The 25522-nt window shown below is 54.6% G+C and overlaps 1 protein-coding gene across 1 annotated transcript; it reads right to left on the bottom strand.

Moving 5' to 3' along the window:
• Positions 1-8126: 8126 nt before the first annotated feature.
• Fam167a (family with sequence similarity 167 member A) lies at positions 8127-20476 on the bottom strand. Its single transcript, XM_026398837.2, has 2 exons — positions 20105-20476; positions 8127-8470 (listed from the first exon to the last, which is right to left on the bottom strand). The coding sequence occupies exons 1-2, from the start codon at positions 20474-20476 to the stop codon at positions 8207-8209; spliced, it is 636 nt and encodes a 211-aa protein (XP_026254622.1). The 3' UTR covers positions 8127-8206.
• Positions 20477-25522: the final 5046 nt, after the last annotated feature.

Raw genomic sequence — 25522 nt, 5'->3', positions numbered from 1 at the left:
CAATGTCTGCCTGGTACCAGTCTAAGAATCCATTTGTCTGCACCGGGAGGAAAGTCCCAGGCAGCTGTTTCCCAGGGCTCCTCTACTGTGCTTCCACAAGGAGGCTGTGAGGCACCAGGTTGGCAGCAAGAGCCTGGATGAGAAGTCCAGAGACCGTGGCTCCCCCTAGCTCAGCTGCCACGTTTGGTGATCCTGGTCAATGGCCTCCGTTCTCAGATCTGCTTCTTTTGTCTGTAATAGGAAAAAAAAAATCTGTGCCCTGGTTGCTACAGCCCTCAGTACTGACGGCATTTATTGCTCTAATGGATATATCTTGCCTCACCAGCTTGGGGTCATGCACCTTTTAATATTCTGTGTGGTGAATTCTGAGCTCATGTCATGGCAGGCCTCTCTCCCTGGGGTGCTCACTGTGGCTGTACTTTGCCCCTTGGAGTGCAGGATGTCACCCTCTCTGGTCAGGTTCCAGCATCACAGCCCCTCATTCATTTGTGTCCTGCAGATGGCCCCTTTGGGGTCCCCTGCTGCAAGAGCTGGGGGTGCTTCAACAGCCTCACATGTGCAGGGGCTCAGGGGTCTCTTCTGGAAGGCTTCTCAGCCCCCACAGGGCTCCCAGCCCTCTTTGCAAGGTGTGGGACCGGTCTTTTCCAACAGGCCTGAAGGGCCTCCTCTGCTCATCCTGGCCCTTCCTCCACATCACTGGGAGGAGCACCGGGTGGTTTTTCTCAAGGAGACTCACTGCTAGAAATGGCTGGAATTTTTAGGTAGAAACTTCTTTTGCTTAGAAGACCTCAAGTCCTGCCTTCAGCTGTGTCTTGCCTGGTGGACAGAGCGGAGCAGGGTGGCTGGGATGGCTGGAACAGGCTCCGGAAGCTGATGCTGCAGGTACTTTGTGCCCCATGGAAGGCTGGCCTGCGCCCTTCCCCTCTGGGCCCCCCAGGGAGCTGTGTGGGGACCGTGCAGGAATCCCAAACTGACTCCTGAGATCCAGGCGGTTTCAGGATGAGCTCTGGGAATCGCCTCCTCCCACAGACACTTCCCTGACTCACATCCTCACTCTTCCTGCAAACTGGAAGCTCCCTTTTCCGTGTATCAGACCCTCTCCTTCTTGGAAGATGAGGGGAGCTCCCACTTTCCCCTACCAAGCGCTGACTGTTTGGGGGGACAGGGTGGGGAAGCGCGGCCTCTCCCAGCCCTGCTCACTGTTCCCAGTGAGGCTGCAGGTGCAGGGTGGGTGGGGAGGGGCATTCCCTAAGCCCTTCAGGGCCTGGCTAGACCCACCTGGGCAGGTGAGACTTCTGGAGGGAGACAGGGGGTCCTGCTTGTCATTGGGACTCTGCACCTTCCTTGGCAAGAGCTCCTTCCCTAGTGCTCAGTAGGCCCTGCGTGGAGAAGTGGGTGAGGCCAGGAGCCATCTGGGGCCCCTGCTCAGTCAACACCCTGCTCTCCTGTGAGGTGGCCTGAGCCTCCTAGTCTCCCCTGGTGCTGGAAGGAAACCTCATGGCCCACCTGTCTCCCGCCGTGGGTGGCCACTTCCCAGAGCCCTTGTGCCCCTCTGAGGTTTCTCTTCTGGCATCCATTTCCTCCAGAGCCCGCCTAGCTATCTCCTGGTCCCTTTGAGTCTGCCACATCTGCAGCCCTCGATCTGCTCAGCTCCCATCTGATGGGCCCGGGCTGCGCAGGCCTGTCTGTGCTGCTGGGCTGTCTTTGTCACCTGTCATAGGTCTCTTCTGTGGCAGCCCTGACCTCCCTCCCAAGCTGAAGGACCACAGATATGGGGCTCAGACATGGACAATGAGCAAAGAGGATTTGCTGTCCCTGCTGAGTAGCCCGCGGTGGGAATCAGCTCAACACCCTCTTTCCAAAGAGATGGTAGGAACTTGGGGGCTGTGGAAGCCATACTCTTGGCCATGTCCCCAGTGCCCCAGGCAGACTCAGCTGGCCTGGCGGCTAATGAGGCCGTAGTTGGGCCGCTGAATGCAGAGGCTGCATCACCTCCGAAATGTCTCCTCCACTCTCCCCAGCTCGGTCGCCGCCTGTGATTATTACCTCTCTGTTCCTTCAGCTCCTTCCCTCCAGCATCCCAAGTGGATTTGAGATGTCCAGCCCGCACCCACCTCTCCAGCATGGCCACCACCCGTCCTCTCTGCCCTGTCCCTCCCTCCTCAGCTTGGTGCCTTAGACAACACGGTGGTGGCTCCTCCAAAGACACTTCCCTTTTCCTGTTCTATCCTGCGTCTTACGGCCTGACGGATCCCCTCTCCCGAGGACCGCCTGTCTGCGCCTGTGTGGGAACGGCTAAGGGTGGCTGGGGAAAAGTCACCCGCATGGCATGTGTGACCCCAGCCCCAGCAGACGACCTCACTGTACTTTGCTAACAAATTGACCAACTCCTTTTCAGATCATTATGTCAAAGACTCTCTTCAAACCTGTAATATTCCACTCCTTCCAATTCACGCTCCCATTTCATGGAGAAAGCAGGAGCCATGCCTTGGGCTCACCCTCTCTTCCTGGTGTTGACCGACCTGCACATCTTGGGCAGTCCTAGACTTCCCTCTTGCTAGGTTGGAGCTGTCCTTGCCCTCCCTGGGCCCAGCGTCCCCTGCACAGTCACCTCAGCTGCTCCACTGCCACAGCTTCTTGCTCCTGCTTGTCAGTCTCCCTCCCCCCACGGGACAGTTGGTGGGTCCTCCGTGCCAACACCTTTATCTTACATCCTATAAGAAACCCACATCTGTCCCCTGGGCTTTGTGTCCTTGCTCATCTCATTCCTCACCTCCCTATTGAGCAAAGCGACTGGACACAGAGGCCTCGCTCTGCCACTTGCACTTACTCCTGTCCTCCAGGTTCTCCCTGACCTGCGCGGCTGGACCTCTGTCCTCACTGTGGTGCTTGGTGGTCTCCATGTGCTGAAGCCAATGTCCATCTCGGTCCTCGTCTTACTCAGGGTCACATTTGATGTGGATGGCCCTCTCCTTCTTGCAATATTTTCTTCGGGAAGCTTCTCTGAGGCCTGTTCCCAGGGATTTTCTTCTAAATTCCTAGCTATTTCTTCCAACCATTTCTTTTTGCCTGTCAAATCTTCAATTGATGGAGTCCTCAGACTGCATTTTCTTCCTCGTGTGTGGAACCTAAGAATGGTGAACTCTTAGGGGCAGAGAGCAGGATGGTGATTTCCAGGCTCTGGGATGGATGGGGAGCAGGGACACCTTGGCTGAGGCTAAGCCACAGCTAGGCAGGGAAATCAACAGCAAGTGTTTGAGGTGGTGGATGTGTTAGCTAGATTTGGTGATTGCACGTTGTGCTCATGTATCAGCATCACTCTGTACCCATAAACATATGCAATTACAAATTGTCAGTAGCCAATAAAAAGAAATCATGTTGGGATCCCCAGGATGCTGTGTTCAGCCTCTTCTCCTCTGTACTTTGGCCCTCTTCCTAGTGGAGTTTGTAATGATGGAGTGTTTTCAAGCTCTCTGATCCAGATCTAGACTCCCAAATGTGTGTCTCCCATGTTGGTCTTTACCTGATCCCGGGCCCTGTGTCCACCTCAACCCCAACTTGGGTGTCTAACTGACATCTGTGATAGTTGGCTTCCCAGAGCTCTTCTGTGAACACAGGAGTCTTCAGAGGTGAAGTGACTGGATTGCAAGAGCCGTAGCCTCGGCACTGAGTCCATCCTATTTTGAATGGGCTGACTGGGTGGTAGCTTTACAAGGTGGGGAGTGGCAGAGGGGGTGGGTCGCTGGGTGCATGCCCTGGAAGAGTTCATCTTCCCTGTGGTCCCTTATCCCTTCCTTTCTGTTTCTCTGCTGCCGTGAGTGGACTAGCTGTCTTCTACCACTGCCCTTCTGCCATGAGGTTCTGCCTCACCTAGGGCCCAGAGCAATGGAGTAGACTGTCTGTGGACTGAAACCTCTGGTACCATGAGCCAAAATTAGCTTTTCCTCCTGTAGGTTGTTCTTGTCAGGTATTTTGGTCACATTGACACAAATCCTCATACTACATTTAAACACAACTCGAAGCAGAGCTGTTGGTGCCCACTGGTTCTCAGTAACTCCCCACCTCCTCACAGCTGCTGGCCAGAGTCCAACCTTCATTCCTCCATTTCCTTATTGCCATGTCCAAGTGGTCAGTGTATCCATTGGCTTTACCATCAAACTATCACCCAGAGCATGTCCCCAAATAAGCCCCCAGCCAGACCCTTGTCACTTCTCTGTGGCTGCCCTGTATTCTTCCAGGCTCCAGTTTTGCCCTGCCCCCTCTACTTTCTATAAGGCAGTAAGTGCTAACTACATAGATCTTGCTGCACAACCCAATAACACCCTACTCCCTGTGCTGGTCACGGCCGAGAGCCTGCCTTGGGCACCGACTCCCCTGGACCACCTGTTTCGTTTGGTCTGCACCTGTCTCTGGACTCTTCCCCAGTCTCTGGACTCTTCCCCATGATCCTCGGTGGCTGGCTGTGTAGCACCTGGGCGAGCACCCCCACCACTCCATGTGCTGTGTTCCCTTTTCTCCTCTGTGGCACCAGTTATTGGTCCTGTTTGTAGGCCATGTTAGTTTTCCTTTGGGTTGGAAAAGTGGACTTGTGGCTCTGGCTGCAGCGATGGGAAGGCCAGTAATTTCTGAGATTCTTCTGAATCCCCTGCCAATGCAGTGGTGGATTTCCAAGAGCTACGCTACACCTCCTCACACCCTCTCACACCCCGAAGCCACATACCATTTGTACCTGCATGCTCTTGGAGGAGAGAGACTGTGCCCGCTGCTCCTGGAGGGGCAGGTGGTGCAATCACTGTGGCTGCTACACAGTTGCAATTGCTCTCAGGTGTTTCTCCCTGCAGTGTGGTTACTGACCTGCTTTGATCTCTGACTTGGCCTCTTCTGAGACCCAGGACCAGTTCTAAACCATGCCTTCCCTTGAGCTGCTTTGTCCTCTGAAGCTTTCCCAAAGTGTCTCTGGACCCACCTGCCTTACCACCTGGAGTGTTTGCCAAAAACAGATTCCCAGGCCCCACTCCAGAGTTTCAAAATGGGGATTGTGTTCCCAGGAACATTCCCAGAAACATTTGTTTGCAGCAAGCACCTCAGGCAATTCTCAAGCATGCTGATTTTCAGGTTTAAACGTTGTTGTCAATGGCTGAAAAAATTCAAGGCACAGGTCTTCATCAGAGCTTGACAGTGTTCTTCTGTGGAAAAGGGAGAGATAATGGGTTTTCTTTGCTTTGGCTTTGGCCAAATGCAGGAAGAATGACTGCATTTCTTAAGTCCACATCTTGAACTCATACCACGTACCCTTCGGAATTTGATGGTAACTGCCATCAAGCCACCTAACTTGGGGGAAGGCACAGTGGAGGAAGAGAATGACTGGTGAGTTTTTCCTCCCTCCTACACCTTCATCTGATGACTCAAATCATCTGTCCATCCACCCGTCCATCATCCATCCATCCATTATCCATCCATCATCATCCATCCATCATCCATCATCCATACATCTGTCATCCATCCATCATCCATCATCCATACATCTGTCATCCATCCATCATCCATCATCCATACATCTGTCATCCATCCATCATCCATCATCTATCATCCATCCACCCACCCACCCATCCATCATTCATCATCCATCCATCATCCATCATCCATCATCCATCCATCATCCATCTATCCATCCATCCATCCATCCATCCACCCATCTCTTTCAACTAGGAAAAGGGCTCTGCATGTGCTGTAACAAGAACAAGCTAAAAGGAAGCAAATGTCTCTTCTTTGCATGGATATCTTCTTTTGAAATTTTTTATTTCACTTTTTCTAACAGCAATATAGAAACAATCATAAAAATAAAATTGTCCATCGATTATGTAATAGCACTTGGTATTGCTACAGGGGTAGGTCAAGCCTGCCCAGGCCCTTTAGGCCTCTGTGATGGCTACTGAGCCTACGAAGGCATCGGACATGACCACATGTGACAGCACAGTGGAGACTTGGTGGGTGTTTTACATCCTGGTGGGGGGGCACAGAGATGGCTCATGGATGAATCTGCAAACAGCACTGTATACACATGGTAAGCCAGAAAGTCAGGGACAGAGGCTGGACCCACCTGGCTGCCACACAGCAGGGACTCACAAAGCTGAAGGAATTGGTCAGTCGTGGGCTCACTGTGGAAGGCAGGTGCTAACTGGTGTGGGACAGCTGTCTTTCCCTGCACTTCGCAGACCTCCACCTCCCCCCCTATCCCAGAATAAAATTCTCTTGGGATGAACTAAACAAAGTAGCTGAGACATCTAAACTATCCCCAAACATCTGTCTGGGTCTTAACTTCCTTCCAGAGAACAAAGGTAGGGGCCCCGCTGGGTCACAGAGCACTGGCCACTTCATCTCTGTCACTCCGCTTTCCTTCACTCCAATTTTTTCAGTTACTCTAATGACTGATTTCTAAGAAGAAAACCAGTTATGTATATTTTATTTTTCTGAATGTGGGGTGGGTTTTCCTGTGTGTTCTCTGCAGAGTGGGTGGGTGGGTGGGTGATGTCCAGCAGATGGCCTGTGGCCTGCAGGACCGGTGTGGAAGGAGGTGGCAGGAGGGAAGTCCTCTCAGGACCTGGCCGTGCTGTGTGGCCTCCAGGAAACCTGCCAGACAATCCTTTGGTATTTAGGGCCAACAACAAATCCTGGCTACGTTCGTCTACCTTCTTTGGGTCTCCCTGAAGTCACAAGGAAGACACCACATTCTCTTCTTGCTACCTGGGGCCCCTCATTTGCTCTTCCCCATTTCATTCCCCCCAAAGCACAGCTCCTACCAGGTGGACTGTGGGGGCGTGGACGTGGCCTGCAGAATAAGGGACCTGGAACATGGAGAGTCAGGATACTTAAGGATGGAGACCAGTGGCGACCCCGAGGGGCCACCATCCGGGCACTGCTCTGCCTCCCACTCAAATACTCTGGATCAAAAAGTAGGAAGACAGGGTGGGGGCTGGGAAGTGGAGGGGTGGGCAGTTTATGGGTCTGGCAAAGCATCTTTGGGTTCAAGGTGGCTGACCTCTCTAGCATGTTCACAATGATTTCACACTTTCATAGTCTACAGCTGTCGGACAGCCGTGTGACCCGAGGACAGTCATTCTCCTGCCCCAGCTTCACTTTGCTCCTTTATTCACGAAAGGACTCTGCCAGATGCCATCAAATATATAAAAACTCCTGCCCCTGGGGACACCCTGTGGCATGTGGTGGTGACCAGGTGACTTCACCAACCTGCTCCCTGCTTGCCCACCCTCACACTTCCTGTGTGGAAGAAACTCTTAAAGCCAAACCCCAAGCTCTGTGCTTGACCTGCTCAACTGGCTTCCAGTTTGGACGAGAACCAAACAGTTATAAACAAGTTGGCAACACGTTAGTGTAACAGTCTATTCAATTAAAGTGAGCGGCTGAGGTCAGACACTGTCTCAGAGGAGGCCCAGGAGGGGCTTCTGGGCTCCCTGGAGGCCTCTGTTGTGCATCCTCTGGGGAACTCGGTGATGGGTGACCTGTTCCCGACCTGCCTGGCCCAGTCGCCAGCCACCTCCTAGGTGCTCTCCGACTGTTGGTGGTGCATATGGCTAGGGGAGGCAAGGGGGCCCCACCCCAGCCACACAAGTGCACACCTAGCACACGTCCCCACACACTCAGCAACAATTTACCTGGCCTCACGGTGCCCAAGACTGACAGCAGCCCGGGTGGTGCCACCAGGGCACTGGCTTCTGCCAGGCCAAGGGTCCTACGTTCCAGCACCATGTCCTGCTCTTCTTTCTGGTTTCCTTTCCTGCTGGGTCCCTGTCAAGGCTGCTAAGTCACCAACCAAGGGCGAATTTGAGCCAGGACTTGGAGGGTGGCAACGGTGTGAGATGGTTGCTTCTAACACATCTAATCGCCCCTGGGGAGAGCCTTCTATAAGAGTAGCAAGCTTTGGGGGCTCCCTTGGGGGGTCTCAGTTCATAGCACCAGCTACCCAGGAGTGGGGGACTGAGGTGGAGCACCGGGGACCCTGCCCACGGAGCTTCTGCACACTCAGGGTGCTGAATAAGAGTGGGCCAGGAGACACTGGGGTCCAGGGCTGGGCCTCCCAAGAACACCCTCCCTCCACCAGGTCCTGGGGGCATGCCTGGGGGACCCCACTGGGTAACTGCCCAGCCCAGCTCCCTCCCTCTGGGGTCCTCTGCCCCTCTGGGGCTTCTCAGCAGAGAGAGAACCTCCGGGAGTTGATGTTCATCTTGGTGACCCCAATGAGCTTGAGCGGCGTGGAGAGGCTGAAGGAGGAGGCGAGCGGGGAGTCACAGAAGAGGTCGGACAGCTCATCCCGCTCCTCCAGCTCGTAGGTGGCATCGTTGAGCATCCTCCTGTGCAGGCGGCAGGTCTGCTCGATCTTGAGCTTGTTGATGTCGCCTCGCAGGCGCATGAGCTGCCTGGCCAGCTGCTGGTCCTGCAGCCGCATCTCCGCCTGGAAGGGACGAGGGAGGGGTCAGCAAGAGCGGTGGAGGTGGCGGCTCCTGGGTCCCTCACAAGCACAAACACCTCCTCTGAGACAGTGCCTGACACTCAGGCACTTGGTCCCTCCCCTACCAGGAGTCCTCATGGATGTCTTGGGTCATTGAATGGTGCATCTAGAAACATCAGCAGCTTCTGGGCTCAGGTGACAAAGGAGGGTGTGTTTGTCCAACCCAGCTTTGTGCTGGGCAAGTTACTACCTAAATCCTTCTCTTCTGAAAGAGGTGCATGTAATCCTGGCTTAAAGATACTTCCAGCTGAGTGCCGTGGCACATGCCTGTAATCTCAGGGGCTCAGGAGGCTGAGGCAGGAGGATCACAAGTTCAAAGCCAGACTTAGCAACTTAGGGAGGCCCTAAGCAACTTAGCCAGACCCTGTTTAAAAAAAAAAGTCTGGGGGTGTAGCTTATTGGTTAAGAGCCCCTGGGTTCAATCCCTGGTTCCAAACCAAACCAGACCCAAAACCCTTCCAGTTCATTCCCACTGTTTAGCAATATATTCAGATGCAGCAAGAGGATGAAGAAAAGATGAGAATAACAAACCCCGAGTTCAGGAACATGGCTCCTCTGGGTAGGAAAGAGGAATGTAATGGGGGGGGGAATTTAAAGGCTCTAGGTCATATGCTGGGGGGCTGGCAGCGCTATATTATCCTTTAAATGTCCTTGAATGCTGAAATATTTAATAAAGTTTCAAAGGAATTGAACGTGAAACGAGGTGACTATCTCTGTGAACCAAGCATGGTCCTGGCCCTTTGGGTGTACTCACACACATCAGGGCTCCTCACTGCAGCCCATGGAGTAAAACGCCATCGTGGGTAGGGAAGTAGAGGCACTGAGAAGAATCCCTGTCAGGTCGCAGAGTCCCCCATTAGCGGAGCTGGTCAGTGACTCAGTCAGACTCGGTCAGACTCCATGACCCCAAGGACTGACCGCTAAGTTCTGCCTCTGAGGGAGAGCTGGAGCGTGGGACGTGGAGCTGGCTGAGTGGTCTGTGACCCTGTGGGAGGCTACAGTGATCTGAGTGCCTCCGTGTTTCCTGATGAGGAAGGGACATGATGATAACTCCGCACGTGACCCCAGCTGACAGATTCCAAAATCCATCTCCATGTGGAAACTGTGGGACCCCCACGGTACCAGAGGCACCAGCAGGACAGCGTGAGCCTGAATTTTATGAGCCAGGGTGTTCAAGCTCAGGGGCTCAGTGTGTCACTCAGCTTCACAATTGTGACATGGCAGAGCAAGAAGGGGGCAGGATATCGCCAGGCTTAGAGGAGTATTTTCCATTTAGTGTCACCAAGACGGGCCACAGGCTGCCCCTACTTGAATTGAGGTCTGACTCCTTCTCACAATTCACTCTGCCTACACTTGCAAGTGGTTATTGTTTTAGCATTTTTGGGGTCCTATGTGGCCCCACCTGGTGCTTGAAGCCAAATGAGACTCTAGAAGGACCCTTCCTAATTTGTGGTTACGCAAATTAAAGCAAATGTCCTCACCTTCCTCTTTGAGAGTTGGGAATACGAGGCGCTACTGGGTAGAAAAATGCGTGACCTGACGAGGACTCATTTTCAATGTACCTTACAGATCTCGTTTCCTGATTTCATGGGTGAGAAGCATCAAGAGAGAAAGCCTTGACTTCACCTGAGGGTCAGCAAGAATTGGGATGGATGTTCATAGTCCCACTCCCGAGCTCAGTTTTCAACCCTCGGGCATCGCAACTCAAATTCTTTGCCAGTCAGGAATCCTAACGATTTAGAGTAGCACCAGATTGAGGGTGATGGGCTGCCACAAGTGGCTGGTCATCTACTCATTTTCTGTGAAGCCCCTAATATGCCGGGGACTGGGCGGGGCGATGTCTGCACCCTCTCTGATGGAGACAGAGGTCGGACCTGTCTGAAGACACACTGTCCACACCTCTGCCTTCACGCCACCCTCTGGAGCCTGGCTTGTCCTGCTTCTCTTAGGAGTATTTTGGAATTTGAAGATAGATCTCCTTGGAAAGTGAGGAACCCTGTGGTTTAGATCCGCATTTTAGCCTCAGGAATTGGATCTTTGTTCTGAAATATCCTTTAACACTGGAGAATTTCAGGTTGGCCAAGTGTCTGAGAGGAGCTGTGAGACACCGCCTGCAGGGGGCAGCAGAGAGGGGGGAAAGGTTATGTTTCAGCAAACTGGGACGGTGGCACTCAGGTCCCCGGAGCTGGTCACAGGCAGTGCAGTGGCCCCTCCAGGGCTCCTGTCCCCCTGGGGCAGCAGATGCAGGGCTTTATGGCTTGGGTGAGAGCCCCTCTCCTGCTGGCTCAGTGGCTTTGGGCAAAGCCACTAATGCTCCCTGAACCTCTGTCCTTTGCCTCTCGAAGGAGGCATGTAAGAGACAAACTCAACACTCCATGAATATGAGCCTCGATGGCCAAAGGAGGCGGGCGCTCGCCAGCTCTCTAGTGCCCCAACGCAGGTCCGGACTCAGGACCAGGCCAGGGCATCCCAGGCTTAATCTCTCCTTTAACAGACTGACCGCTGGTCCTGGCCCCTGAGGGTGACTTCCCTCCCCTCTCCCAGGTGGCCTGCTGTCCTCTGGGGATGAGGCACTTGCTGGACTCTGAGAGGTACACCGATCTCTCCAGCAAGCCTGACCTTGGCACTTGGTGAAAGGAGGTGAGATGGCACTGGTCAGGGGCTCTCAGCACTTTGTAGGGAGATGGTGGGTACCCCAGGTGTGGAGGAAAGGAAGGTGGCCCCCTGCAGGGCTGGAATGTGATCTAGGCTCGATGGTCACCCACAGACATCGGTTTCCACCAGGCACACAGGAGCCCTCCGAGGACAGCCCCACTGGCTGTTTCTGCAGGTGGAAGGTGAACCCGCCCAGGGCGGAATTCAGTCACAAACAGTGTCATTAAAGGGCTCTGTCAGAGGAGAGGAGCATCCTCACTCCCAAGCAGGCGAGGTGAGGTGAGGAGGTGAGAGGGGAAGGTGGAGATGAAATTCAGAGAGCAGAAAGTGCCCCAGGATGCGTCCCTCGTGGGTGTGGGTGTGGGTGTGGGTGGGTGGGCTCTTTGCACCTACTGTCTCCTGAGGGGGGAGAGGAGGAGCTGAGCCTGCCTTGGGGCAAGCAGGGATAAAACCAAGGCTGCAGAAGACCCGGGAAAAGGCAGGCAGACTCTCAAAACAATCAGACAGAATTATCGTAGGACCCGCAGCTTCACCTTGGGGTACAGATGTGAGGCATCCGCAGGTGGGGACTCCAGGAGGAGTGTGCACCCCCGTTCACAGCACCCCAGGTTCATAGCAGCATTAGTCACAACTGCCCCAAGGTGGAAGCAACCACCTTGTTGGAGAGATAAGCAAGTGTGGTCCCTCCATGCACTGGACACATTCAGCCTTAACAGGAGGGAGTTCTGCCGCCTGCCACCGGGGTGAACTTGAAGACACTGTGCTAAGTGACGTAGGCCAGTCACTCAGCACATGATGCTGTGATGGTCCCGTTTATACAGAGTAGCTAAAGTGACCAAACCCGAGGAGCCAGGGAGCAGAGAGGGGCTGCGGGCCTCGGGAGGGGTCTGGGAGCTGGAGTTTGGTGCAAGCTGCGTTGCTCGGAAAGTCCTGGCTGGCACCAACTGGTGACCGAGAACCCCAAGGTGAAGGCTGTTTGTACCTATACTGGCCCAGCCTAAGAGCTATAATTAGCCTCTAATTGATGCTGAGAAGAGCCTGGGAACAAGACCCAGGCCATTTCTCAGTGTGTGAAGGGTCCGAGCACTCCTTTCCTTCCCGACTGGGTAATGAGACTTCATTCCTGAACTTTGCAAACAGTTTTTGCAACCCGTCTCAGGATTTGTTCCGCTCTGCGTCAAGGCCTGCCCTATTGTGACAATCGGCATCGTGCAGGGGTTCCACCTAGAGGCCCCCGTGACAGTGTTACTTGCTCTTGGTTTGGTCTCTGGATTAATGCTAGGAGGAGGAAGGCAGGCGGTGTGGTTAAAATGAGACTTGAATTTCTGGGAGAAATGTAAAAGAAAAAAAAATTCAAAGTTTCCTAGAAACCAAACCAGGTCTGTGAGTTCATTTCTGGGGGACATGAAGGACCTCAGAGGTCCTCTGCATGTTTCACGGAGCAGAGATGCCTCTTCCACTGGGTGATGTGTTCTGCATCCTTGGCCCAGGCTGTGGGCAGGAGGTTAACACGCCTGTTCCCATCCCCTGGGCTGGCTCTGTGGGACAGGAAGGAGCCAGCCAGGCAGCTCCTCTGTCTGCGCCAGGCCTCTTGGTCTCTCCCCGCTGAGGGGGGTCCTGTGCTGGGACCAAAGGGTGGGGCAGAAAGCAGGAGACCCTTCAGGACTGCAGAGAACACTCTGGAATGAAATTCTACCTTTAGATAGTCTTTGATTTTTCACACTTGGAACATTCTAGATCGAAATGCTACATTGAGGGTGCAAGGTGGGATAATTCATTCTGAAGAGCCCCTAGGTCTGCTGCCTCCAGGCCCAGTACAGTGGGAGTGGGACCCTCTGCAAAAGGGGAAAGTCACCCCCTCCTATCTCATCAGGTTGCACCTTGGATGTGGAGGGATGTGTGCCTGGAAGCTACACCAGAGAGGGACAGCAGGAGATCGGGGGCTGCTGTGGGCCATTGGAGGACCTGAACAGACACTTCCCAAAAGAAGACATACAAATGCACAATGTGTATGCAAAAAATGCTCACCACCACCACCACTATCAGGGAGGTGCCAATCAAAATCTCAATGAGCTAGCCTCTCACCCCAGTTAGAATGGCTATGAGAAAGACAAATAATAATTGCTGGTGAGGGGGCAGAGATTGGAGAACTCATACACTCTGTGGAGCTACAAATTAGTATATCCATTATAGAAAGCAGATGGAAGTTCTTCCAAAAACTGGAAATAGAACTACCACCTATGTTTAGGAATCCCACTCCTGGGCATATATTCAAAGAAAAGAAATCATATCAAAGAGATACCTATACTCCCATATTTACTGCAGCACTATTTACAGTAGCCAAGGTACGGAATCAATTGCAATGTCCAACAACAGATGAATGGATAAAAAATGTGGTGTATATACACAGTAGAATATTATTCAATGATAAAAAGGATGAAATCCTGTCATCTGTGGTAACATGGTTGGAATTACAGGGCTTTAAGGAAATAATCCAGAAAGACAAACACCACATGTTCTCCCTCATTTGTGGAGGCTAAAATAATTGATTTCCTAAAAGTAAAGAGAATGGGGGTCACTAAAGGCTAGGAAGATGGGGGGATAGAGGGAGACAGTTCGATGGGGAGGGGGGATTAGTTCTAGAGTCCTGTAACACAGAAGTGACAAAAGTATTCCACAATTTATTACACATTTCAAGACAACTAGGAGAGTTTGTGCTCAGAACACAAAGACTTGCTAATATTCTAGGAGGTGGAAATGCTAATTCCTTTGATTTGATCATTATGTACTGTATACATGTATTATACAACTGCACCCCATCAATAAGCACAAGTATTATATGTCAATTTTTAAAAATAACATTTGCCAGAAAGAAATTGTCCAGCTAAGAATAATACCTCAGGCTGAACAGCCCCTTCTGAGCCCAGGAACCACCAGAACTGGACTTTGTATTAGAATAATAAGTGTCCCCTTTTCAGAGAGAGATGAGTTCTTGGAAAGAGGGCAAACTCAAGTAGTCTTTGGAGAATAATACTCCAAACCTGGGTTGGGGCTGTGGCTCAGTGGTAGAGTGCTTTCCTAGCACACGTGAGGCACTGGGTTTGATCCCAAGCACCACATAATAAATAAATAAATAAAATAAAGGTATGGTGTCCATCTATAACTAGAAAAATAAAAATAAAAATACCCCAAACCCCAGGAGTTGGGAGAATGTACCGAGTGAGCAGAAAGTGCATTCATGCTCATTTGCCAGGGCAGCAACTAGTTCTGTAGTTTGGGCTCTGAGCTTGGGCAGGTCTGAGTTCAAATCCCTGTTCTACTGGGCCCATTTCTCAGCCTCTGTTCTCCCATTTAAAATGGGGAGAGTAATAGGCCACCAGCAGCCACCAGGAAAGATTGCTGTATTAAATGATGTGACACTGTGACCCTCCACCACTCAGCACCTGCAGTCTCAGGGTCCCCGTGGTCACTGCCCTTGGGCTGCTCATCCTCATTGTCCCTTCCCTGCTAGGTAGGGTTTACAAGGACAAAGCCCAGGAGGATCAGGTAAATCGCTTTCCTAAAGCCACACATTTGAGGCATTCTTCACTCCACCCTCAAGCAGTTACTGGGCCAGCTGCAGGGGCGTCACTTGTGGGTACTAGCCCCAACACCACCCAGAGGTGTAGCCTGAGCTTCCAGGGAGGGAGGACCAGCGGGATGAGTCCTTAACAAATGCCCTGGTGCAGGTCCTAAGGCTGTTTCCTCCTGGGGGTGGGGGACTCCATGAAGGCAGGACCCTGTCCCCCCACCGGGACCCACCTCTCCCCAGCATCAAAGGGGAACGAGGGATTGGAGGAAGGGCCCCACCTGCCTCCCGAGGCCCAGGATTGCCTGGGGCTGCTCCATGGTGAGCTCTCCTGGCTTCCCAGGATGAGGAAGGGGTGCGGGCAGGGCCTTGTGATGGGGATCCCTGTCACCCCAGTGGCCAGCAGTGCCCAGTTTGTCACTCTCAGGCCCGGAGGGCACTTCTGGGGATTGAGGGCCTGGGTTTCTGTGCTGCTTTACCTGTGGCCTACAGGTGAGGGCTGTGGACCCACTGCACTGGTGGGACACAGAGGAGCCGGTGCTTTTCTTTCTTCAGTCTTTTATTTTTAAAGCCTTTCACCCCTGGATTGCATCCACCATATTCCTATTTAGAATTTTCAGGAGCTACAGAAAAGTAGAAAGAATGACACCACCACCCAGAAGGAGAGTCCCTGAGGACGCCACATGCTTCCTTTGCTGGTGCCCTTGTTTGTGAATTCTGTAATAACTCCCAGGAAGCCACATCTGCCCAGATGAGCAGGGGTCTCCCTCCTGTGGTGGCTGTCCAAGAGCCCTAGGTGTCACTGAGAACACACAGTCTGGGCGGAGGGTGCCTGGACTCCCCCTAGTGGAGCCTGTCCCCTGCGGGCTGGCTCTGTGTTGCTCTTGTACTCAAGGAGAAACAGGCAGGGGGGCCCCCCTAAGGGCTATCATGAGTCATTGACCTTTTACAAGTATCCTGTTCTGAAATCAGGAGGGAAGTGCAGGCTTTTGCCAGCTCAGGCCCCGATGACTTGAATGGCCCGAAGCACCCGGAGAGGCCTGGTCTGGGTGCAGAGCCAGGTGGCCTGGGGCTCCATCTGCTTAACCTCCCTGTCCCTCATACCTACAATCTTTCTGCGCCCCCTCTTCTCCTCTGTAAAGTGGGGACAGCAAACACATCTAAGGCTTCCTAGGGAACCCTGGGAAGGTTCACTGGAACCACAGAGGGACATGGCTGGCACCACATTCCTCGCCTCCATACCTCACGGCGAGTGAGACCTGTCATTTGGCTGGGCCGGTCAGCAGACAATTCTGGCTTCAGGGGGTGGGCCCTGGACACAGCAGGGCTGTGCTTGCCAAGCAGGCAGCACGGGCAAGAGAGGATGTGCTGGGAGAGGGCTCCCGGGCACCCCAGCTGTGACCGCAGGGCGCCGGCTGGGCCAGGTCTCAGGCCTCCTGCCGCGCAGACCTGCCGTGACTAACACCGCCAGACTTCTTTTCCTTTTTTCTAACAACTATAAACACCTTCTCAGGAGCTCCGTCTTCGGGGATCAAACGCCTGCGTGGAACTGAGAGAAATGTCTGTCCACACCCAAGGATTCTCGCCTGGAAGACGGCCCAGGAGGAAGCCGGGATGTCTTGTTCAGATTTTGGCACCCGCGGAGCCGGGGGAATGCTTGATTGCCCTGGGCTTCAACTCCAGGTTGGCGAGGGCACTTCTGAGCACAACTTCAGAGACAAGACGGAGAGGAGGTCCCTCTTCCTCAGGCTGGGTGTTGGCCACTCAAGGCCAGGCCCTAGAGCTGGCTGCTGACCCCAGCCCAGTTAGGGGCCTTGGGGAGAGGTCCTGAATTCCACCCTCAGCTTGGGGTAGAGGCTCCAGGGTCAGGCACTGCCCCGCCCCACCAGGCCACTCAGTCAGAAGATGGGAAGCTGGAGGCTGGGACCCTCCGGCACCCAGAGCAGCCAGGAACCATAGCGGTGCACAGTGGCCACTTACTGGACCCCGAGTGGCTGTCCTGGGAATGGTGAGGTTGGACCTCAGCTTGGAGGAGTCCTTGCTGCCCCACCTGCCACAACCAGGTGGTCACAAGGTCTCTAAATCCACTCTGAGCCAAAGTCAGGCCTTAGCTGAGAAATCACCCTAACAGGCTCCGAGGGCTCCACCTTCCTCGAAGCCCCCGTGCAGAAGTGGAAGGGAAGTGGACTCTGCCCGCAGGTCCCCAGGGTGTCCTAGCAGTGAAAGCCTGGAGGGAGATCAGGAGGGAAGCCTGGGGGAGCCTCGGGCCCTTCCTAGCCTTGGAAGCCCATGGCGCTCAGGCAGCCCCTCTCAGCTGGCCTTGCAGGAGCAGGGGAGGCAGATGTTGCTCCCAGACCCAGCGCTGCCTGCTCCCAGTGGTGCTGGTTGACAATAGCCTCCCTGGAATGCCAGATGGTCAGGGGACAGTTTAGGGGCCTGCCCTCACTGAACCCCAAACTTTCATTAAGTTGGGGGTGTTTGGCATCATACAGGAAAAACCCCACACGACTGACTCACAGGGCTTCAATCCCTGGAGTGAAGTCAAATTCACATACAGGCGAATGGGAGGCCCAAATAGGGTAGGAAAAACTTGATTCCGGGCTTACATTCAGTACAGTACCGTAGAGGTTCTGCAAGCCTCTTTGGATGTGTTAAAAATAGGTGGATTTTTAAAGGCACCTTCAATGATGATCAGAGGATGAATCAGAAAACCAATGGCATGGAGCTTTGTTTTGGTTGAGGCTTAAAGACAGGAGGACATGTTCGAATGAGAACTGTCCACCTCAGTCAAAGGGTTTTACAAGTTGCCTTTGTTGCCGAATTCTGAGGCAGGCAGAATTTTGGGTCAGAATCGCCTGCCTCTGATCTGCATCGGGGCTGCTGCTGGCCAGCGCTCCTGGACCACTTGCTTTGTGATGCTGTGAGTTCGCTCACTGCGGCCTCTTCACTGGTTGAGTGCTAAGCCACATGGGGCAGATATAGCAGGGACAGGACTTGAAGCTCAAGCTTGGGGACCCCTAGGTTTGTCCCGTGTGGAGCCTCAGAGGTTCCCTGGCACCAGTCTAAGCCTCCCTTCATTCCTTGATACTCAAAATGTGGCCCATGGAGCAGCCATATAGGTTACCTTAGAGATGCCAATTCTGAATCAGGGGGAAACAGAATCTTCATTCTACAAAGAGACCCAGGGAGAATTTGAAGGTCGCTGCTCTCTGGACATACCCAGCCAGTCCTCTGCCATTGAGCTGCATCACCTGCCGCACCCCCTGCCTCTCCCATAGCGTTCCCCTCCCAGTGGTGATTGCTGAGTCTGACTCTGGCTCTGACACTTACCAGTCATATCATCTGTTAAAAGCCTCAGTTACTCAGTCCCTGGGGACCAAATTAGTCCTGGCAAGGAGTGCTCTGCTGTCCACCCAAGGGTGCTCTTGGTGCTCTTGGCCAGCATCTCTGGGTGGGGCACCTCCCCCCGCTTTGCTTACAGAGTTCTAGCAAGAGACAATAGCTTGCCCGGTGGGTCTCAGCTGATGTTCTCAGCCCCGGCTGCACAGTGGGAGCAGGTGAGAGCTTTGAAAGCTATGGATGCTGGGCACCATGCCCTGGAACTTCATTTGGTTGGTCTGGGGTCTGGCTGAGGCTTTGGGAGCCTCCAAAGGTCCCCAGGTGGTTATAAACACAGTCAGGGTTGCAAGACATCTCTCTGTCTGAAGGTGACGGCACAAGCTCTAGGAAAGTCCCCACTGGTTTACACACAGAAGAGTCCTTCTCTACCCCCTGCTCCAGAGGGGGCCCGTGAGGAATGTGAGTGTATTTAGAGAGAAACCGCCTCTGCTTTCAGAAGCAATGAACCTCAAAAGAAGCTGAAACCGACAATTGCATCCTTGATTAATGAGAATATTTTTTGTTCTTCTTTATGAAAACAGATCAAAGCAGCTTAGCCTCAGGAATTCAAAGAACACTTTCAGGGTCTGTCCTGGGGCACAGCATGTCCACCTCTCGCCTCTTATATCACCACAGGCACCCTGGGGCCACAGAGCAAGAATCCACAGGTGCCTTATCTTCCACGAAAGCCAAGAGCCACGCACACTCCAGTTACCGGTTAATCACATGGAACAGAACCCTGGGTCCTGAGCAGCATTCTCAGCATCAAGGACTGAGACCCAAACAGTCCCTGATCCATCCGATACCTGAGTCCCAGAGCCCCTTCCCATCCCAAACCCCAGTTCATGTATTTTAGTCCATAACGCATTCCAGGCCCCACAGGATTCTGGTTTTCAGGATTCTGCAAAGCAAACCGAGTGGGCCTCTGTAGGCCTTGTTGCCCTGGGAATTACTACTGGCTCTGGATGGTGGCTGGACCTAGACTCCTGGCTCCCTGGGGCCAGATGGCCAGACCTGGCAGGTGCTACCTGGGCCTCAGTGACAGGAGGACAGGGGTTGAGAGCTTGGGGAGGCTTAGACTCATGCCTGCCATGTTGAGAAGCCACTGTGCTGGGACCGGTGATTCTTCCCTGGGGGAAGGCAGCACCCAGCTCTGCACCCTCACCCGGTTTCTCAGGCTGAGATTCACTGCACACGGTGAGATTCCCACTGGAAATCTCTTTTGCCCAGGGGCAGGAAAAGGGCTAAGCAAAGGGCCCTTTGCTTGCACTCAATCCACCCGGAAACCGTCCCTGCCTCAACCTCCGGGCAAGCTCCTATTCAGCCTCCTCACCAAGCCTCTACCCCATGCATGATCAGGCGCACATCCCCTGGCAGCTCCTGCACACCACACATCATCAATACAGCACTTTCCACGCTGGGCCTCAGTACTCACAGCAGTTCCTTGCACAGGACAACCCCCAGACCCAGGGCCCCTCCTGCAGTCAGTCCACCCCAGGTAGCCTGCCATGCAACCCAACAGTAGCACTCGGGGAGGGAGAGCAACCACTGTCTTGGTAAGTGAGTGGTCATAGGAGGTGTGGGCAGCTGGGACAGATGGCAGGGGAGGGGGCTTCAGAGGGCAGGTAAGCTCCAGGCACCCGCTTAGCAGTCCAGGCCTGACAGCGAGGCTCTGCCAGTCGGGGGAAGGGTACAGATACCCTAACATGGGCTCAGATCCTCATGGACACAGCTTGATTCCTCCACAATGTCCAGGATTAATGGCTGATTGACATAGCCCCATGCAACCAGAGAAATAAGATCTGCCTTTGTCAAATAGGAAGATTACAGATGTGCAAGTGGTGGGTCTATTAAGATGGGAGGTCCAGCACATGATGGGGGAGAGGAGATAGAAACAGAGAGAAACAGAGGGACACACAGAGACAAAGAATGACATCCTCTCTTTTCTGGGGACTTCTGTGGGGGCAGCCACTCACCAGTTCCTTCCTGAGCCAGGTTATAGCCTCATCGATACTCTGGAAGCCTTCCAGCTTGCCAGGGGACCTGTCGCCCTGGCTGGTGCTCCCGGCAGGCGGGGGGTGCTCTCTGGGCTCCCTTGGGGGCAGCAGGGGCTCCCCACCCCCACACTCTCCTTGCTCCAAGCTCTCCTCGGTGGCCGTCTTCTGGAAGGGCCACGTCTGCTCCTCCAGCCTGGCCTGCCATTCCAGGTAGGAGGGCCTGCGGGTCTCCAGCCTCAGCTTCTCGGTGAGGGCCTTCAGGCTCCGGAGGTGGTCATCAGGAGGCGCAGCGGCCCCTGCCAGCCCCTCTTCTTCACCCACTTCCTCCACTTGGATCTCGGGCACAGACATTCTACAGTCTGCCCTGGCAGCCAGACCTGGCAGCTGGTGAGGGGCTGTGTGGGAGGCTTGCTGGGCGATGAGGCTGGGTCCTGCTCTGGAAGGGTCTCATCCAGCTGGGGCTGTGCCTCCAGAAGGCATTGCAGAGGCTGGGCGGCACCCGGAGCTGAGGGACCGTGGGGTGAGCCCCAGGGAGGGCCTTTCAGAGCAGCTGCGGGGGTTCGAGGTCTATGATTCGTCCCAGAAGCCTGTGGGTGCCATGCTTCGCAGAAGGCAGGAACAGACAAGCACTGGCAGGATTCTTTAGGGGCAGCCTTTGCCAAGGAGATCTGTCTGTCCCGAAGGTGTGCGCAGAGCAGAGACGGGCCAGAAGCTCGCCCTCCCCGGGGGAAGGCAGGTGGTGCGGGCCCTGCAGGAAGAATGAGAACATTGTCAGTCTGACCCCTCCCCAGCTGCTGGGTGGAGGCACGTCCACACTCCAGGAGGGGAAAGAGGCTCAGAGAGGTCCAGTGACAGGGCTTCCACTTGCTAGTCCAGGACTAGAGGTGAGACGACCACTTTAAGTTGATGCAGAGAAGCTGAACAAATTGGGCAGCACTACAATCCTCCCCCGTGTTATCTCACTTAATCCTCACAGCAAGTCTGTGGAGATTAGTTTGTGTCCCCATTTGACATGGGAGGACCCCAAATCCTTAAGAGGCTAAATGACACGCACTGAGACAGAACTCCCGCAGGGAGACAAGACCAGTCACTTGAATCTGAGGGCACAGGTCGCCCCTCTCAGTGACAGCTGCCTGAGGGTCCCCAGAGCCAGCTGCCAGGCCAGTGGAGCCCCACGCAGACTCAGGTGTGCCTGCACTGTGCAGGTGCTGCTGCCCTCGGCACCCCTCCCTGAGCACAGGGCCGGCTTCCTCCACCCTCAGCTTCCTCCACCACTGCCTGACCTCACCCCCTCAGAGAGGACGCAAATAAGGGGGGAAGCTGGACGGTGAAGCTGAAGGAAGCTGGTGACTCAGCCTTCCAGGACGGTGGCTCTCAGGTTTACCTAAAGTGCCCACACAGCAGTGCCGCCTCCGCCAGGCTCCAGCTGCCACCTGAGTTGGCCTCCAGGACCTAGTGCGGGATATAAGCCAAGGCTCTGACCCCATCGTGCCAGGGTGGGTAGGTTATAGTTAGACACCAGCCTTCTGGTGTGCCTGTGTCTTTGGGGAATGAGCAAGGGTAGACACGGGCCTATCCGAGCGGGAGATGTGTGGCTTGAACTTGGCTTTCAGGGCTAGTTTTCAAAATCTGTGTTGAGGCCATGCAGGTGTAAAAACTAATGAACTGATGCAGAGCAATGTCCAAGATCAGGCTAAAAGAAAAATCAAGATGCCCAGAAGCCTGGTGCACACACCACCCTAGGGTGAAAATGGACGGAAAGGGAGAGAGACGCTTGTTGATGTGTGTGCTTTTAAAATCCCTGCGAAAGAAGAAAGCAAATCATCATCGTGATGCCTGCTTGGAGTGTGGGAACTGGGCGGGCTGAGATGAGGACTGAGGGGAGCAGGTCTGGGATGGGGAGGCCACTGGCAGGCTGGGCTGCCCAGGGAGGTCATGGATTTCCTCCTGACACAAGGAAATGCTCGGGAAGACAGACAGCAGAGCTTCTGTTCTGGACCACCCTACGAGCCCAGCCTGCCAGGGAGGTCTGGCTGGAGGACAGAGGACGCTCCCCTACTCTGAGCCTGCCCCTGCGGGAGTGGGGGGCATCCCTGGGGAATGAGGAAGAGCATGCCACCCCCACTGAGAGCAGAGGAACTCAGCTTCACCTCCTGCGCTGCTCTGGGCAAGTGAAAGTCCCCTGGGGAACCTGGGCAACACAGATCGACTTCCAGGAGTTCTGATTCTCTTGATGTGGGCCCAGGACTCAGAGAGCACCCATTCTTAGGCTCCCAGGTGATCTGAGGGTCAGATACAAGGGTGCAGTCAGGACGGAGAGCTGCTGGTCTCCTTTAGAGACACCAGCCCTGGGATCAGATTCTGGTCCTAGGCCCCATGGGGCCTGCCAAGCCTCAGTTTCCTATGCTCAAAATGAGGTGTTCTGCCAATCTCCTGGGCTCTTGGGGGTGGGCAGGACGAGGGTCACAGGTGCTCTCTGAATCTTAGCGTGCTCCAAGAACACAGGGATGGGGCTCGCTGTGCACTTTCTCAGGACACAGCCTCCCCAGGCTCTCTCCAAGTCTGAAGGCTGGGAGCTGCTTTCTGGGGCCCCACCCAGGGGCCTGCCCTCTGCCTGTTTGCTGAGGGCCCAGAATCTCTTCTGAGGGCACCTGGGTGGCTGAATCCTACAGGGCCTCCTTCCCACAGAAGAGGAGCTCTCATTAGAGCCAGAAGAGTTTTCTGGAGAAGGTCCAGGCTACAGACAGACTGATGAGCTGTGCCCTCCCCACCTGGGTCCTGGTGGTGCCCACTCCTCAGAAGAGGACTCAGAGGCAGGGGATGATCATGACGCCACATGCCCATATCACAGAACTGGTGAGAGATAACACAGTAGGAAGCTGTGCCCTCCCTCTGCAGGGGCTGGGTCCTTGCCCCTTAGGTAAGGGGCTCCTCTGGGGGTGGGAACCACTGAGAGTCTGAGACCTTGTGTGACTTCATAGTGTAGGGAGCGTACTTTAACAAGAGGTTTTCAGTGCACTGAGGGTGAGCCTCATGGTGTGGCACCTGGGTGCCCCTCAGCTCACGCCAGTCTCACCCAAACCCAAAAGGCAGGTGGGAGCACCCAATTCACGCAGGGGGTATGGGAGGCCCTTAGGAGAGGTGAAGTGCCCTCCTCCAGGCAGGTGCCAGCTGGGGGCCTGGGCATGAGCTGTGTGATGGTGGTCAGCCTCTTTCTACCCTGGAGCATGTGGGCTTTGGGGTCAGAGCTCAAGGGCAGCCACCAGTTCTGTGTTATGGGCTTGGCTTCACGATCATCCCTGGCCTCTGAGTCCTCTTCTGAGGAGTGGGCTCAACCAGGACCAGCTGCACAATTAGGGGGGCTCAGGGCTGGGTCTCTTCTTTAAAAAAAAGTCCTAAGAATTTCAGGATGGTGACAACAGAACATTAACCCAAGTGGGGTCCCTGTGTGCCCCCCGGGTCCCATGCCCATGAAGGGGATAACAATATCCACTTTGTAGGTCATGGCCAGGATTTCACTGGGTTACAGAGTTGATAGAGCATGCCCCTGGTGTACAGTAAGCCCTAGACAAAGTTACACTTTAAAAAATATTACTAGGATGGTGCAACCATGGGTGTCACATCAGTCACATCACCCCTGTCCCTGCCTTGAGCAGTCATCTGGTCGGTCCTTGAAATGCTGGGTGTCCTGAGCCCATTTCTGCATCTTTACATCCTTCCCGGAAGCCCACGGGTGCCGTCCATTGGCCCTGCCTCCCCCAGTTTTGATCCCAGGAGATCTAGAAGGGTGAAGAGCAGGTTTGCCTTGGAAGGGAGAAAAAGAGCCCAGCCTGCGAGAACACCACCCTACACTGCTCCCTCCCGCCCTGCTCCAATTTTCAACCCTCCCACCCCCAGCTCCAGGTGCTGGAGGGACCCAGGTGTAACAGCCTGCTCTCCACACCAGAGACTGAGGCTGGGCTGCAGGCCTGGTCCTGGTTCCAGCACAACTGCTAACAGGAGGAAGACCCGGGTTCAATCTTTCCCAGCCTGTGCTCTGCAGTTGGTGGTGCCTTGTGTGCGCGCAAAGGCTGGGCACAGAAGAAAGGCCACACTCACCCAAAGAGCTCCTGCTCAGCACAGGCTGTTTCAGAGCCACCGGGCAGTGTCCCAGGGATCCCACCTGCTTGGGGCTCACCCTGGTGCCTGAAAAGGCCCAGCGGGGATTCCTCCCTCCCTTCCAGCTGGGCACAGGAGCTAAGCTGGAATGTTACCCACACAGGCCCAGGAAGGTGCTAGCAGAAGGGTTTGTTGTCTACTGACCACTTAGTGGGCACTGAGCTGACATGTCCTGTACTAGTGGGGAAGGACATCGGGTGGGGATTGGAGGCAGCTCTGGACACCTCTTGGGCTTGGTGGGCAGCAGAAGTCTTTCTTGACTCCTGGGGCTTAGGCCCAGGGAGCACAAAGCAGAGGACACTGGACACCACTAGATCTGGGGCTCGGGAGTCTTGGAAGACAAGATGAGATCCTGAGACCCCATAATCCATGAGGCTCAGGCATGCCCACCAGCCAGGCCACTGGGCAGCAGCGAGGACAAGCCTTGGGGATACACAGCCTTCCTGCCCCAGCAACATGCCAGGGCTTGGGATGACTGTGGTTCAGATGCGCTTCCAGGCTTCCTGGCCCATGAAGCAGGATTCGCCAGCCGTGAGCTAATCCCCAGCTGCCCCAGGAGCCAGGTGGGTGCAGCCCTGCCAGGCGGCCAACACCTTGTCTCATTATGACCTCACCTGCTCACCTGGAAAACCCTGGAACCCACTTCCTGATGGGCTTCCTGGGCAGGGAAGGCTACGGGGGCTGCTGACTGATGCTCCCCGGGCTCAGGCCTGCTCTCCCCACACGGAGGCTTCTCCGGAACTATTTGTTTCTTAGGCAGGGTGCACAGTCTTTTTAACCTCTCTGACTCTCCTGCCCCACAGAACCCCAAGTTCTCTCCTCTGCCTGCAACTTGTACAGCCCAGAAGCCCTTCTTTCCCTCCTCCGCCTCAGTCCTCAGGCATTTCTCCTTCCCTCTGTTTTCCCGGGCTGGCTGTGTGTGCCCGGCAACGAGAGCACGTGAGGGAAACAGTGACACCATCACACATGAGCTAACACTTGGAGCAACCACACCAGCAGGCACTCGGAAAGCTTCACATGTTCAGGCACAGTTAGGGCTCACATGCGTGAAGATTGCCATCATCCTCATGTTCCAGGTGGAGAGACTGAGGCGCAGATGGCTTTGGTAGCTTGCCCAGGGTCTCAGAGCTAGTAAGTGGTGAGGCTGGGATGTGAGACCCTGACCCGAACTGGGCTTCCCGTCCCTGTTAAACCCTCCCATTTACACCAGGCACTTTCTTGATGGTCCCTTCTACCAGA

Source organism: Urocitellus parryii, chromosome 14 (genome assembly GCF_045843805.1).
Source record: "Urocitellus parryii isolate mUroPar1 chromosome 14, mUroPar1.hap1, whole genome shotgun sequence".
Lineage (NCBI taxonomy): Eukaryota > Metazoa > Chordata > Mammalia > Rodentia > Sciuridae > Urocitellus > Urocitellus parryii.
Note: the sequence above shows the minus strand (reverse complement) of the source record. Positions and strands in the feature narration are given on the sequence as shown.

Excerpts from the sequence above, each read along its gene's own strand:
- Fam167a (XM_026398837.2), bottom strand. The coding sequence starts at position 20,476 with ATGTCTGTGCCCGAGATCCAAGTGGAGGAAGTGGGTGAAGAAGAGGGG. Across the intron at positions 8,471-20,104 it reads CCTGGCTCAGGAAGGAACTG|GCGGAGATGCGGCTGCAGGA; the intron begins GTGAGTGGCTGC and ends CGTCCCTTCCAG.